Here is a 15,036-nt window from a genome sequence, read left to right on the forward strand (position 1 = left end):
CTCTGAACCTGATAATGAAAAAAAACAACATAGTATTTGAGCTAATATTTTTCTCGGTGTGACTTTCAGTAAAAATTAATGGTGACTGCAAAGCGCATTGATTTTCATATGGACACACTTTGATAGCTCTGTGCTGATAAAAGATTTGTAGCATTGTTACTGAAGCTCTAGCAATTATGCGAATTGGAAATCTGTTTTATTTGAAACAGTAGCCTAAAGATTTTACTGGGCCTCTTTGCAAACAACATACGATTTGCCTGTAAGCGGTACCTTTTGAGTTTATGACCCTGCTCTGGTAGTCGCCTGTTTAACGACTATTTTACGGTTTCCTGCTTTTACTAGGACGGCTTGACAATAAAGGTCCCAAATATACGATCAAAACGAGTGCACAGTAAAAATTAAATTTTAAATCTTTGACGTAAAGTGTGCGCAAAAAAAAAACAAAACAAAACTAAAAGCAGAAGCGAATGCGAAAGTGTTACATTTTCTCAGTAATTATTTACAAATTATCTTTTGTCTTTACTTGCTGCTGGGCACCTGCCTCTGTGTTGCGGTGATTGCGACTTTTTAATGACATTTTAATGGAAAAGAATTATCCAAGCTAGGCTACTCTTGCTTAAAATTGATATGGTTAGAAAACAGAATTATTGCGTATAATTTTACTGACATAGCTATCAGCAGCACGAAGCAAAAGCAATCATAGGACAAAACAAATAAAAAATTTTACCCTTTCTAAAAGTTAAAAAAAAAACTATAAGACGAAATTAGAAATTGTTGGGGTGCAAAAGTTCACGCAATAAAACGGCCTTGTATGAACTAGTTATTGAAACAAAGTTTACGAGTTTGTGCTCATGACAGTCCAATAAAGTGCCTACCTCCTAAAAATTGATTTCATCCCAAATATATGAGTAAATCTTTGTTTTGACAAATAACTTAACGGACATTGGTTACAACAGTGTAAACCGTGAAACATCACTATTACAGACCCTAAGATCGAGTAGTCATTCAGTCGTAGAAGATGGGGGTACAGGGGGTACAGGGGGGCAGTCGCACAAAAAAAAACTTTGAGAATTGGGGCAAAAATGTCCAGCAGTTATTATTGGGTTTTTAAAAATATATTTGTAAAGACAAGATTCGGGCAAATTTTGTTTGTATCCCCAAAATATTTTATTCTTCAACGGCTATGAGTAGTCGGATTGTTGTTAAAAAGAAATAAAGTATCATGCTTATGCAGAAAATATTAATCTTTCACCGAAAAGGCCTGCAATGAGATTCATCGACACAAACCAGATCATTGAATTTCAGAATCTGAATTACCCGCTTGCAGTTGCAGTCTTACTGCTGGAAGGCTATTTCCAGCCAAGTTCCATCTATTGTAGATGACATGTCTTTAATTAAAGAGCTGTCCGTGAAGTGCAATGCTCAACCGCAGTGTTCAACATGGTCGGATAATCTTTCCGCTTCTTCATTGGTTCATAGAGTCGGCTGTTTATGAGTTAAGACTTGAGATAACGCGACGACAAACTTACGTAACACAAACGTCGGTTACATAATTATTAAATAGCATTCGAAACAGAAAAGACCACAACTAATCAAACTGACTTCATATTTCATTTGTCCAAGAGGCCAATATTACTTCCAACGTACAGAAAAAAAGGTTTTACAGTACAAGCCTACACCAAGCATAAAAGCAAATAAGCGAAATGTACTTTTAACAAACCGATCTATGAGCTTATGTTTGTTTGTTCATAATGCAAGAGCAAATCTTGACTGTGATTTGTACAACTGAGTCTTTTCTCGTACACCATGCAAGAATGGACAGTAAAAATCTTGTTGTAATAATATACACATCAAACTTAGCAAGGTGTTGAAGGTGAAAAAAGTCTGTATTGAACTAGAATTTCCTGCGCAAAGTCTTGTAAACTTCATTAATAATTTTATTGTTCTTGATTGATTGATTGATTGAATTTTTATCCTCGGACTGGGAAAGCTTCTTGCAGAGCTTAATCCTGGCAGTTTCGCATACTTGTAGAGGCTTTGAATCACTGACGCAGGCCCGGTCACCGAGATTGACAGAGTGAAGTTTCCGATTGTTGAAGTCTTGTTGCCGGGGAACTATTCCATCCATTAGATGCCGCTGAATGGAGAGCAGTCCTTAACGTGCGTTGCTCAAGCGCACACCCCGACAGTCGAACCAGCGCCGCTTGATCTTGAAGCTTCTTCGTTGAAGCTTCTTGTAAGATGGCTTGTTGAAAGTCGCCTGCATGGCCGTGTGGTGAGAGTCCAGGTTCGGCTTTCGAAAGGGCGCCGGTTCGAAACCGCTCAAGAGCAAGGGACTGTGTCGTTGGCAAAACACTTAAACGTACGCCGGAGATTGCTAAGATGGCGCCCTTTCGACGAGAACCATTGATTTCCCTTATGTGTGAACAGTACGCTGCTCTAGAGATGCCTAATATCTTTCTTCGGGCTATGGCCTGCTAAACTAAACTTGTTGAAAATTGTCTATAGGCCTACTATGGCCTACAAAACAAAAAACTCAACATCAAATCAGCAAAAAAATAAAATGGGAGAAATTATTTAAAGTCTATCATTCACCGATTAAGCAAATCGACCAATAAAGAAGTTTAATTGCTGATTACTTTCTCTTTTTTCTCACCAATTGCAATCTGCTGATTAAAATCATCGATTACTGATTCACCGGTAAACTTCAGTAATTACTGATTACTGATCCACCGGTGAACAAACTTTAGTAATTCTAAAATCTAGATGAATTAATCAGATTGTTATCGTAGTCGGTCGCTTAAAAATTCCGCTCTTTCTGCATCTAACCATAAGCTTATAAACTCAATTTTAGAAAAAATAATTTCTTTTTATGCTTCTAAAGCTTTTCTGTACGCAAACAAAACTTTATTAGTACACCTTATTTCGGGAAAATCAAATTAAGTTTTGATCAACAATTTTGCTTTCAAAATATTCTTTGTCGTTCTGTCTCAGATTTGTTTGCCTCAGATGCAATCACAAGTTGATAACAGGATTCTTATTTAATTGAACTTTCTCATCAAAATCATTCAACGCTCAGTTTCAAGCTTTCTATGACGTGCTTGCTTGGTGCTACTTTGTAAAAAATAACATTGTAACTTTTGCATTATTTTACATTACAATGCGTTGCTTTGTGGTTGTAAAAATTGCCAATAAATCCGGGATAACTCTATGACCTCGAAAGAAAGGAGTAAAATGCTACAAAAACAAATTTTTGTCTGGGCGCCAAGTCAAGATCCACCATTGGACTGACAGGCTAGATTTCCTCAGCATTCCTAACTCGGCCTAGGTTAAACTTTTGTTTTTGTTGTTATTTGTTTAGTTAGACTAACGTTAAGTTAGCATAATTATGAGTTGTACGGTAACATGAAAAAGTGCGTTTGACCTGTTCATGAAGTTCATGCAATCTTTATTACCAGTTCGGCACTGAACAAAGATAAAATATTGGGAGAGCATCTCGCCAGATTGCATGATCATTGATTAGTCGTCACACATTTTAAAACAGAGCAACCGCACTGTAAAAGTGTAGCTTTTTTGTTGCTGCAATGTCGACAGGCGTTTTGTGATTGTAGAAACGGACGGTTTGGTTCAAACAAGACAGTTCACAGTCAATCATCTAACGATAACAAGGTTGAATTTGTAATAATTTCACGATTTGAAAACCAGAAGCCGCAAACTGTTTACAAAAAGTATGCAATGGATTGAGTTTCATTTTTAGCAGAGTGATCTTTTGCTTACTTCACAAATGCAGATGCAAACGACCTGTTTTAGCCTGATTCTTCGAGTTCACTGTGGTAGTAGCTGTTTGCACTAGCTTTCGGAACACAGTTTTCTTATTCATGTGGTTTGGTTTGGTTTTCGAATCTTTACCCTCGGACTGACAAACCTTTGATAGGTTATTCCTGGTAGTTTCACATTCTTGTAGAGGCTCTTCGAGAGTCGAACCTGCGCCGCGTGATCTTGAGCGGACACGTAACCACTGAGCTAACGGGGCGGACATAGGCATGTGTTATTGTGTTATGACAGCCATGAAGGAACACTTACTGATATCAATTTGTGATAATTACTTCCAACAAAACTGCGTCATTTAATTTCATATTTCAAGATAACATTTCCTGAAAAGAAAGTCGGAAATTGAATCAATTTGTAATTTGGTAGTAGGCTACGCAATACGCATGCACCCACAATCTCATAGCACTGAACAGACTGATAGCCTACATTTTCATTACGAAGTCTATGCAACAGACCAGCTGCGGAACTTAAAACACAAAAAAACGTTACACTGTATCTGTAATCAATTGAAGGTGACTTTTTTATATAATTTCATATTTAACGGCTTCCAACATCAGCATGGTAGCCTGCGGTGATATAAATCTAAGGTGAACTTGTTCATCTGGGATTGCCGCTGTGTTTACTTGCATCATTGCGAGACTTGACAGCTTATCTCGGCCAATAACTTAATAGTCTGTTAGTCGGTTGCATGTATACAAAATATTTCGGTGGGGGGAATTGCCTCCCCTGACAATGCCTCCGGACACAGTTGAATGAATAAACAAATTGAATTTTTTTTAAAGTTTTTGAGCAGCTGGATAATGTCAATTTGGGCAGTTTCATGTAAAGACTAATATTTGATTGAAACAACTTCATATTATGCGGTTACGCAAATCAACATGTCCCAGTTGTATGAAAAATCAAAATTAATAATTTTTGTTAGTTTTCGAGCAACTGGATTATGAAAATTTATCAGTTGTACGAAAAATCAAAATTAATAGAATTTGTTTGTTTTTGAGCAACTGGATTATGGAAATTTATAAGCATGTCCCAGTTGTATGAAAAAATAAAATTAATACAATGTTGTTGCATTTTGAACAACTGGATGATGTCAATTTGGGTCCATTCATACTGTATAAAGAATAATTTAATTCAATAATTTCATATTTTGCAACATGTCCCAGTTGTTTAAATAATCAAAATTACTTTGTTACTATCCACATCACAGTAATTACTCTGTTACCATGCAAATAACATTATCAGGTGTAAATGAAAATTTTACATTCAGCTACACGCTTTGTGCAAGTTTTGATTTTTCTAATTGAGGCAGTTTACGGCTTTTTATTCAGCATAGTTTGCCCAAGCATTTGTATATTTTTACCCAGATTGGGAGTTTTTTTGACAGTAGGAGATTGGCTGCTCCCCTGCTCCTCTGGATTGTACAGCTATGGTGGTAAGGTAACTTTACTGACGCTTGATACCTGTCCAGGTTTTTAGCCACTGTAATCATGGCAATGTTACATCATATTTTCTCTGTAGCCAAATTACTTCTGAGATTAATTCTCACTACTTCATGCGTAAAAGAACACAAACTTTTGCATTTGTAGCATTAACCGATCTGGAAATCGAACCAGCACCATCCAGCAACATAAGCAAAGACAATAACCGCAACACCAGCGAACTAGTAGATGGCCTGCCTGGACATTGAAAAGCTTTTCATCAAGTAAAGCGAACAAGGAAATATGTCAATTTTTGTGATCGCCTTCATGCATCTTATTTAGTGCTTTGCAAAGACTTATGCATACTGTGGTATGAGTATGTTATTAAACAACAAATTACTGTAATACAAAAAGCGCTAAAATTCAAACAGAGCGAATTGCATCAAATACAGCTACTATTGACTAAAAATTTTAACAGGCTGTAACACTTTTACTGGGATCATGAGGAAGTTCTAATTCAAATAGAACCTAGGCTCTGGAGTGGTTTTGAACCGATGTTCTTCTGATCGTGGCGCAGATGCGCTCACCATTCGGTCACGCTGTCAGCACTTCGATGGTTGAAGCCTTTTTGAAAAGAAAAAAGTGAGATAATGCAGGCTTCTTCTTTTATTGTCGCACTTAATTCCAAGCATTGACTGCCTCTTGCATGAAAAGTTTCCAAGATTCTCTGTTGTTTGCTTTGTGTATTCGGTGTATGTTGATGTTAGTTTTGTCGGTTTGCAGGCTTACTCTTGTAAAATAATGTAAACAATGTCACACCAAATCAGAAAAATTTGATGATAATTTCATTTCTCTACATTTGAATTGATGATATTTTCTATCTGTTTGTTATTGCTGTTTGTACGCCCTTGTCATGGCAATTTTAAGCTTTTAGTTTGTTTATTGTATTAATTGGTGAAAATATTTACATTTTTATCAAGACTTGGTTAAAATTAACGAAGAGCAACGTAGCACCTCGTTGTGGCATGTTTGTGATATTAAGTTGATTTAGAGTTGCAAGTAAAACCTTTATTTGCATGGTAATAGCCGCTCGTAATTTATAACACGTCCCAATTAAAATGCTTCAAACACTGACACTCGCTTATTTGTGTTTGTCTAGGAGTAAATCTATTTGAGTTCACGACACTTATTCCGAAAAACAAAATCTTTTTTTATACCTGATCACCAGTAAGTTGACATCAGTAAGCTTAAGCTGACTTCCGAAGGTGATAAGATGATTTAGGTTTTATTAAGTTTCATGCCACAATGACAACACTGGGAGTGGATGCAGCAAGAAGTTTTATGGGGGAAAGAGGCGATTTCAACACGACACAATGATGTGTAGGTCTACATAAATCTAACCTTGCAAAAACACCGTGAATACAGCTATTTTTCTGTGTTTTAGGAAGGCGATCGCCTCAATTGCCCCCCTGGATCCGCCATTGGATAACACATAGTGACTATGGCCAGATGACTGTGTTCATATACTAGATTTTTATGAATAAAACTTTTCGAGAAATTACTCCCGTTTATGTTGTATAAATAGCATGGAATAATGCTATTCAATAAAAAACATAATTACATAGGCTACCCTTTAACATCTCCGCTCATGAAAAAGAAGACATTTCTCCGCATATGATCAAGTTTGGGAGTTCTAGCTTTCGCTTGAATGCTCTCCCAACTAGTCAAAACATTTCAGCATAGCTTTCTGCTGCGTTTTAACATCTCGCCTGAGTTTTAACATCTCACCTGAGGGTGCGCCATTGTGTGCTTTCCCAGCAGAAATTATCATCATTATTTGTTGGCGTGGAAAACCCAACTAGTCATAGTCACGCAAACCAATCAACAATTTGCAATTGATTCTGTTTGTGTCCGCTTGTCTCAGTATCGCAGCACAATAAAAATGTATTGAAATAATTTGATTTAGGCATATTAGAAACATCTATAACTGATTCAAACAAATGCATGTCATTTTGCTATGCATAGTATATAGTCGGTTCTTGGTAAAAACCTAACAAAAATTGAGCTAAAAACCCTTCATGGTAAAAATTAAATCAACATTATTTGCAGAACCAGTGATTGCCAACAGTTTTGCAAAAGGTAACATCAACTGGTTGCTGTGAAGAGCAGCTGTAGCACTGCCAGCAAAACCGTCCTTTTTTACTTTCATTCAACGTCTGCTGGACAGTCATTCGTCTCTCCTGCTATAAAAAAGTGTACCTGCTCGTCTGCCCGTATAAAGCTTTGTTTTGAAAGCATTAATTGCCGTTTGTTTTGTCCCACTGTGTACCCTATCATAAATTACAGAACCAGCGACGTATCGATAGTCAGATGCTGCTCTTGGAACATCGCTGTATGCTCATGCTCTCAGCTTCAAAAGATGGCAGCAGTGACCGCGTGACAGGGTTAGCGAAAATATTGCTTAGCACAATAACATTAAAAGTTTTAAAAAGCATTTGAAAGCCTGGTTAAAAAATTTGAAGATCACTATGGTTTTTATTTTGTCGCGTTCATAGTAAGTTTACTGGTTAGTCAAACAATACTATAATCGTTTATTGAAATATTATCAGCAATAAAACGATTTATTTTGAAGTAGTATAAGCAAGGCAAAATTTTGTTTTCCGAGTTGTAATTCATATTATTGGCTGTAAGTGGCAAATTTGCAGTTAAATTGAAAACGAGATTGTAAGTGAAGAACTGGTATAACTGTCGTAAAAGTACAATTACCAGTGTTATAGAATGTTAAAACGACAGAGAAACAGCCGGTTTAGAGCTGAAGAAATGTAAGAATTTTTAAAACTGTTTTGTTAGTTTGTTTAGTTGTTTTATATACTTTTAACATCCACATTTACATTCAATCAAAACGAACAACTGAAACTGCCTTTTTGGCAGTGCTGTGTTAAAAATGAAAAACTGCTTTACCAAAACAGTTTTGTAAACAAAATTACAAATAGTATTCCGAGACAGGCAGTGGTGTAACAAACTCAATCACAAAAATTTAAATTATTTTATTATAGGCCTATTGTGTCGTTTGATTATTATTATGAATCATCGATTATGCGTTCAATAGAGGTTGGAGGATTTTTTAAAAACTTTTTAATATTTTATGTAAGCTACTAAATTTTTTTATAATGTCTGCTAAAGAAGGCTACTAGGCACAGTATAGGTCAACAATTTTTTTAATTATTATTTGCGCACTAGGTAAAGGTCCTTCCTCAGCTTCAATTAAACTAGAAGTTGGTTCCAGGTAGGATTAATCCAAAAATTTTAAAAGTTTCAGGGTATCCACTTCTGTCTTGAGTACAACAGTGAGAATGATTGAAATTTTCAAAACCAGCAAAATGGAAAACCATAAAATCATCGAGTCAAAAACGTGAAGTAAAACACTGCAGCAACATTGAAAGTAAAACGTAATGCTTTGGTTGGTAATAAATGTAATAAACAACAGCCTGAAATATTTTATCACCATTAGTTCAAGTCAAGAATTATTACGTATGAATCAAATGAGCGGTTGATAATTTTTTATTGATGCCTCAAAAATATTCAAACATTATAAGCCCTTTGTTGGCACGAGAGACCACATGAATTTTTTATTTCATGGGCGGAGTTGTAACATCGCTATAAAATGTAATTCACAAGACTTTTTATGCTCGAACTGCTTTTATTGCATGAGTTCCTCAAAAAAATCCAGTTGTTTTACAGAAACATTATGAAAAAATTACACTATTACTTAGATCTTGCTAACAGACTAACTCGTTTGTTATATACGATTTCATTGCTTTTTCAGTTGATGTAATTGATGCATGTATGTAAATTTAAATTATTTAAGCTGTTTATTTTTTGCATTTTTAGTTTTTAGGAAATAATTTCATTTTATAGCCACCAAAACCCAACAATCGCATTTCAAAGAGCAGCACTGGAGCTTATCATGAAATCTGTCACAACATGAATTTTCTTGCCAATGAAGTCACTAGCATTCCTTTTGAATCTGGAGCAGAGCATCATCACACTCCAAGTTCAAAGAATCCAATTTATTCAGACATCACCAGTCTTCATCAAACCAAATACTCCCCCAGACAAACCTTTCCGTCTGTCAATCTTAAAGAAAAAACCGGTTTTGAAAATGGTCGGTACAGTTACCTTAATGCAAATTTAGTTTCAGCAGCTGCTGTTGAGGGCAAAGAGTGGAAGCCAAGTCATGTCAATTCTACACAGTCCCATTATTCTCACACTTCAAAAGTGACACAGAATAATGTTTCCGAAAAGAATTGCTCAAATCCCCTGTCTCGCAACGAGTTGCACAAGCAAGACCACTGGAGTAATAGCGTAGCTCAAAACCCTTTCACCACAACATTCCATGATTCTAGCCTTACAAATTTCAATCAAAAACACGATGCATGCGGTGGCTTTGATCTTTCTACTTCGTTTTCAAAATATCAATCTCCCAGCTTTTCATCATCACCGATAACAAGAATTGAAAATGGCCGACCTCTTGAACCATTGAAAGACCGACCCGACTACAGCCAGAAAATGAAGGAAGATATCTCGGCAAACCACGTTTCTAATCTTCGACCGAGGAATGGATTGACATACAATCATTCAAATGCAAATAATCCTTTTTCCACTTCTACAAGTGTTGCATCTTTTGTTCATTTGGCAGTGAATGCAAGTGCCCCAAGCATAAATTCACTTCCTATCAACCAAAGTACATCTTATAATTTTCACAGCGATTCAGACATTCATACTCAGTATGCCTCTTGGTCGGAGAGACCTTTTGTTGGACCAAGTGAGTTCAAATATAGCCCAATCTTAGTTTAATTTAAATGTTTTTCTATTGTATTGAAGATACTGGGAAGTTTCTAGAACAAAAAGTGGGTTTTTACTCAATAGGCTATGATATCCATACAGCTATAGTGTATAAGCTCAATTTAGTTTCAAGTGCTTGGCACATTCGTAGCTGGTTAGCAAAACAAAAATAAATTTCCCAAGTTTAACATTTCATTTTCGCTTAAATTTAGTCATGATGTAATGAATTAGGTGGAGGTGGTTATTGGAAAAACTGCCTACAGAAAGGCATCATTGGCCACTTGACCCTCCTTAGTGCGATGAAAGGTTTACACATGATGTAACTTTATCATTTCTCTCCCTGAGGCTCAGTAACTGAGTATGGGGCCTTGAAATTAACTTTCAATCCACTTTCACTGAACAAGTGGTGCCATGTATCGCGCAAATTTTTTTAATAAAACAAAAGCTTCGAATGCCTTTGGTCTATTAGAATATGTGGAGCAAAGTGGCTTCATGCCGGCAAATCTGTACAATGTCACGGTTTTAGAGGTAAAGAGTAATTGAAATACTTTTCGGGTCCCATTGGACCCATTTGATAAGAATCTGTAAACACCTTGATAAAATATTTCATGCATTTAAGGTTTACAATCAACTGGATGATGATTTTTGTGTTAACAATATCCCCAAACGCAGAAGTCAATTCTAAACTAGTGTTGCCAATATTTTGCAATGTAGGCTACTGTTGCAGGCTAGTGTTGTTATTCGTCATCTATTGTATCATTTCTTGAACATAAAGATGTCAATGAGCTGCTATTATCGGATTTTATTTCTCTTCTTCAATTGCCTTGCATGAACCAGGTATCGACGGCCTCGGATGAATAATTAAACCAAGTATTCCTATGATACGTTGCATGAATGATTGTTTTTGCCTTGTCGGTAAATTGTTTGATGAGTTTGTCTTTGTTAGCCAGGTGCCCGCTCTCCAAAATTATACTATAGTTGTAGAGAGATGCTCCAGTTTTTGCCTTTTTATTACATGGCCGAAAAGTTTATATTGCTTTGTTTTAATATTTTTAAACAAAGATGTGGTTTGGCCACTTTTTGTCAAACTTTTTTGTTTGTCTTCTTTGCAAACCAAAAAATACGTTGCATTTTACGGAAGCACCACATCTCAAAAGCATTAATATTTTCAGCCAATTTTGTTGAAATATTCCTCGTTTCAGAGTTGTATTGAATAACAGGATAAACATAGCAATTTAAAACTCTAAATCTTGTCTTAAGGAGGTATTTTGATTGCAAAGAATTGGTTTCATTTGTTGAAAGCTTGTTTTTTCTTGAACTGTTCTTATGTTGAGTTCTGTTTTGTGCATCTCAATTCACCACAGTACCGAGGTACTTTAAAGTTTTTGCACCTGTTTAAGTATTGTTCCACTAACTGATAAATTATAAATAGTTTTGTTTTCTTTTTTCTTTGTTATGACCATTGTTTCAGTTTTTTTTTCATTTACTTCCATGCCAAACATTTTGCTCTTCGTACACACAATATCCAATATATTCTGCAGTTTTACTTCTGAGTCAGCATATCGCACGTGGTTAATGTTGTTTCTTCATATACCTCTTTCATCTTCAATATGTCTTAAAATTATTTCACTGTGCAATGAGAAAAGGTCGGGTGATGGCACACAGCCCCGTCTTACTTCTTTTTGAAAGGGAGTATAGTCACTGCAATCATCATTTATCCTGATAGCAGCTGATTGTTCGTAATATAAATTTTGAATAATTCTTGGATCGTTGTCGTCAATTCCAATTCGGTCGAGCATGTATAACATTTTGTTGTGCTAGATTTTATCAAAAACTTTTTTTTATAGTCGATGAAGCACAAGTACAAATCTTTTTGCATTTTGATTGATCTTTGATCTAGATTTTTTAGAATGAAGACCGCATTCCTTGTTTCTTTATCAGGCATAAACCCATATGGGAATTTGCTTATTTCTGGGTGTAATTTGTTTCTAATTTACAAATGGGTCACAAAAACTGCCTGGATAGATGAAGTTAACATTGATGAAATTTTTTCATATTTTAGATTAATGATCAACATTCATTAACAAATAACCAAAACAAAAGTCGAGCAAGTTTAAATTAGAATGTAAATTTCATGGAGCTCCTGCAACACTCTAGTGCGGGTATAACGCCTATTAGAAATTTCAGTCGCTGAGGACATATAATACCAGTAGTACCAAAGACCAATCATAACTCGATATGCTTGCGGTTTATGAAGGCTAACAACACCAGCCGCGTATGTTGTAAAATTTTATTTTCTTTGATCAAGTTAAAGTTTTGATTGATCACAACACTTTGTTTTTTTGATAGATCCTTATTCGAATCAAGAAGGACACTATGAATCACGGGGTTATCAGTACTACAACTACCAATCAACTATCGATAGCAATCCTTCCACAGTAAAACTTTTACGGGCCTCCCAAGGTAAGTGCAATACAATAGTTGATTAGTGATAAAATTTAAGGAATAGAAAAAGTTAGAAACGTATTTTTAATAATTGAAACAAACATTTTCACCACGAAACTTAATTTGAAATAATACTAAAACAAATAGTTTGCACAAAAACCAAACTTTATTTTAAAATATGTAGCAAAAATTCGAAAAAAAAAGACAAAAATGTAGTTTTTTATATTACGAAATAAGTTCAAATTGTGAAAATTTGTTTAGGAAACCACCTGAGCTAAAAACTTGACTCCTTTTTAATAAGCCATTTGCCTTCTTCATTCTTTCCTACCATGCTCTTGGAAATCCCTTAATGGCGCTAATAATTTTTACACAATTTTCATTCATTTGCGCCTATTACGAAGGCAGGTATACTTACAAATAATTTTGTGATTATGTGTCTTTGTAACTTTTGCAGTGTCACACGACTTACTTGCTTACCCAAGCACTTACTTCCAAAGTTATCCCGGCGTTTCCAACCTCTCTTATCCATCTGCAGTCGGAAGACTGGGTCATACCAGGCGACGCAGAAGACCTTACAGCAAATGTCAGTTGGCGGAACTGGAGCAAGAATTTGATCGCAATGAGTTCATCAGTCGGGAGATGAGAGAAGATATTTCCAGAAGAGTTCGCCTAAGTGATCGCCAAGTAAAAATATGGTTTCAAAATCGTAGAATGAAAAAGAAAAGAACACAAAGTAAAGAAGAACTGGCTAAGGTGGAAGAAAAAGGACTCGGCAAAGTCGACAAAGATACCAGTTTTTATAAGCGTGACTAAATATAGGTTTCAAGCCATGCATATTGTTTCATGTTGAGGCAGCATATCATCACATTTAGTTATACTGTGATGTTTGCTTTTTGTGTATTTGACATAAAATCAATTCAAAGAGATTATCTGCAGCTATGCTGCCATTAAAGAGGTGTAAAAAAGAGATAGCCTACAACTAAAATTTTCTATAAATGTTTAACCGATTGCCGTTGGGAAGAAAAGTTTTTTTTCACAATCGGAAAAGAGTGTCCGTCCTCAGAGTGGGCACTGAGTTAGACATTAACTTTTTGGCAATGGTAAACATCCATGAGCTCAAAATAACCCGGTAGGTAGGCGATTAATGAGGCCCACGAAGCCTTCTTATTTCTTCTGCAGTCTATTGCGGTGGCGGATCCAGTGGGTGATCAATAAGAGGATCGTCCCCCTAAAACACAGAAAACTAACTTTATTCAAGATGTTTTGCAAGTTCGGGTTAATGTTGTTTTGTTGAAATCGTCCCCTAAGGTACATACTGGGTCCGCCACTGGTTTCATGCCAAGCAGCTTTTTCAATTGAGAGTTTAACGATTGGTTGCGTGTCATGTGATTTAGGTCCTCACGTGACCGCGCATCATGTGATCCATTTTCGCGCGTCTGTTCTAATATGGTTACCAATATCTATTTAAATTTCGACCTCTAAGTTTCCACGATAGCTAGAATGGTGTTAATAGTTATGTGGATGTTTTTTCAATTGCTGATTCTTTATTGTACATTTTGATTCCTCTCTGCAACGTGTCCGTCAGGGGCGCCGGAACGGTTTTTGACTGGGGGGCAGGATTATGAACAAAGGGCACTTTTGTTGCTGAAAGGCTAATTTTTTTAAAGTTTTAAGATAAGGTATAGCAATAATGCTCATCCATCAGCTTATCATCGAGTAATGATACAAGTGTCCGGTATACAAAGAACAATGGCACGGAAGGCATCATGCTACATTATGATGATGTAGGCTAATTACCTTACCTATGTGATAGAGAATTTTGTGTCGTGAATATTATTTTGAGGTAGAAATGAAAGATTATAATTAAGCTAATAGCTAAAATTGTTATATAGTATTGCAAAATGTGCAGTAGCTTACATGATTTTAAAAGGGAAACATTGCCGCCCCCCACCTGCCCCCCATCCACAGAAAAATTGAGGGCACGGGGGCATTCGCCCTCCTGCCCCCCGCTTCCGGCGCCCCTGGTGTCCGTGGTATGACAACTCACATTTGTGCTTTTATTGAAATGTTGCACATGAATACGTTGTGATATATGATGCTTGTACCAAATTGTTTCAGTTGCAAAATGTGTACGATTCTTTGTAAACATGTAGCGCTGTGTTTCCTTTTTAATGTCCAAAAGAAAGCGATACTTATCTCGTAAAACGGCAGTTCTGGTCTGAACAAAAGAACAGTGTCATCCGGTTTTAGAGCGCAATTGGTGCAATTTGCCTACAGTTGTCGAATTCAAGATGACTGGATAAAAGACCGGTAGTAACAACAGAAAATTACTCAAAAGCTCAACCTTGGAGGTCATATAAATAACTTGCAAACATAGTTCCGACATTGTTTTCCAACCAGTAAATCAGTCCTTTTTTGCATTGATTCAACGACTCCAGGCGTTGAACCAATAAAAAAAAGAGACTGATTTGCTGGCTGGATTGTTGTTTGGATGTCT

At 36.1% G+C, this 15,036-nt stretch overlaps 1 protein-coding gene across 1 annotated transcript; it reads left to right on the forward strand.

The window, feature by feature from the left end:
* Positions 1-9,233: 9,233 nt before the first annotated feature.
* Positions 9,234-14,687, forward strand: LOC145787932 (uncharacterized). Its single transcript, XM_082599770.1, has 3 exons — positions 9,234-10,074; positions 12,444-12,557; positions 12,994-14,687. The coding sequence occupies exons 1-3, from the start codon at positions 9,234-9,236 to the stop codon at positions 13,350-13,352; spliced, it is 1,314 nt and encodes a 437-aa protein (XP_082455896.1). The 3' UTR covers positions 13,353-14,687.
* The last annotated feature ends 349 nt before the right edge of the window (positions 14,688-15,036 follow it).

The sequence above is a fragment of the Aplidium turbinatum genome, chromosome 18 (genome assembly GCF_918807975.1).
Source record: "Aplidium turbinatum chromosome 18, kaAplTurb1.1, whole genome shotgun sequence".
Lineage (NCBI taxonomy): Eukaryota > Metazoa > Chordata > Ascidiacea > Aplousobranchia > Polyclinidae > Aplidium > Aplidium turbinatum.

Bases quoted from the DNA above. Each gene is read 5' to 3' on its own strand.
- LOC145787932 (XM_082599770.1), top strand. From the start codon at position 9,234: ATGAATTTTCTTGCCAATGAAGTCACTAGCATTCCTTTTGAATCTGGA. The intron at 10,075-12,443 runs GTGAGTTCAAAT...TTTTTTTGATAG, and splicing joins GAGACCTTTTGTTGGACCAA to ATCCTTATTCGAATCAAGAA. The intron at 12,558-12,993 runs GTAAGTGCAATA...TAACTTTTGCAG, and splicing joins ACTTTTACGGGCCTCCCAAG to TGTCACACGACTTACTTGCT.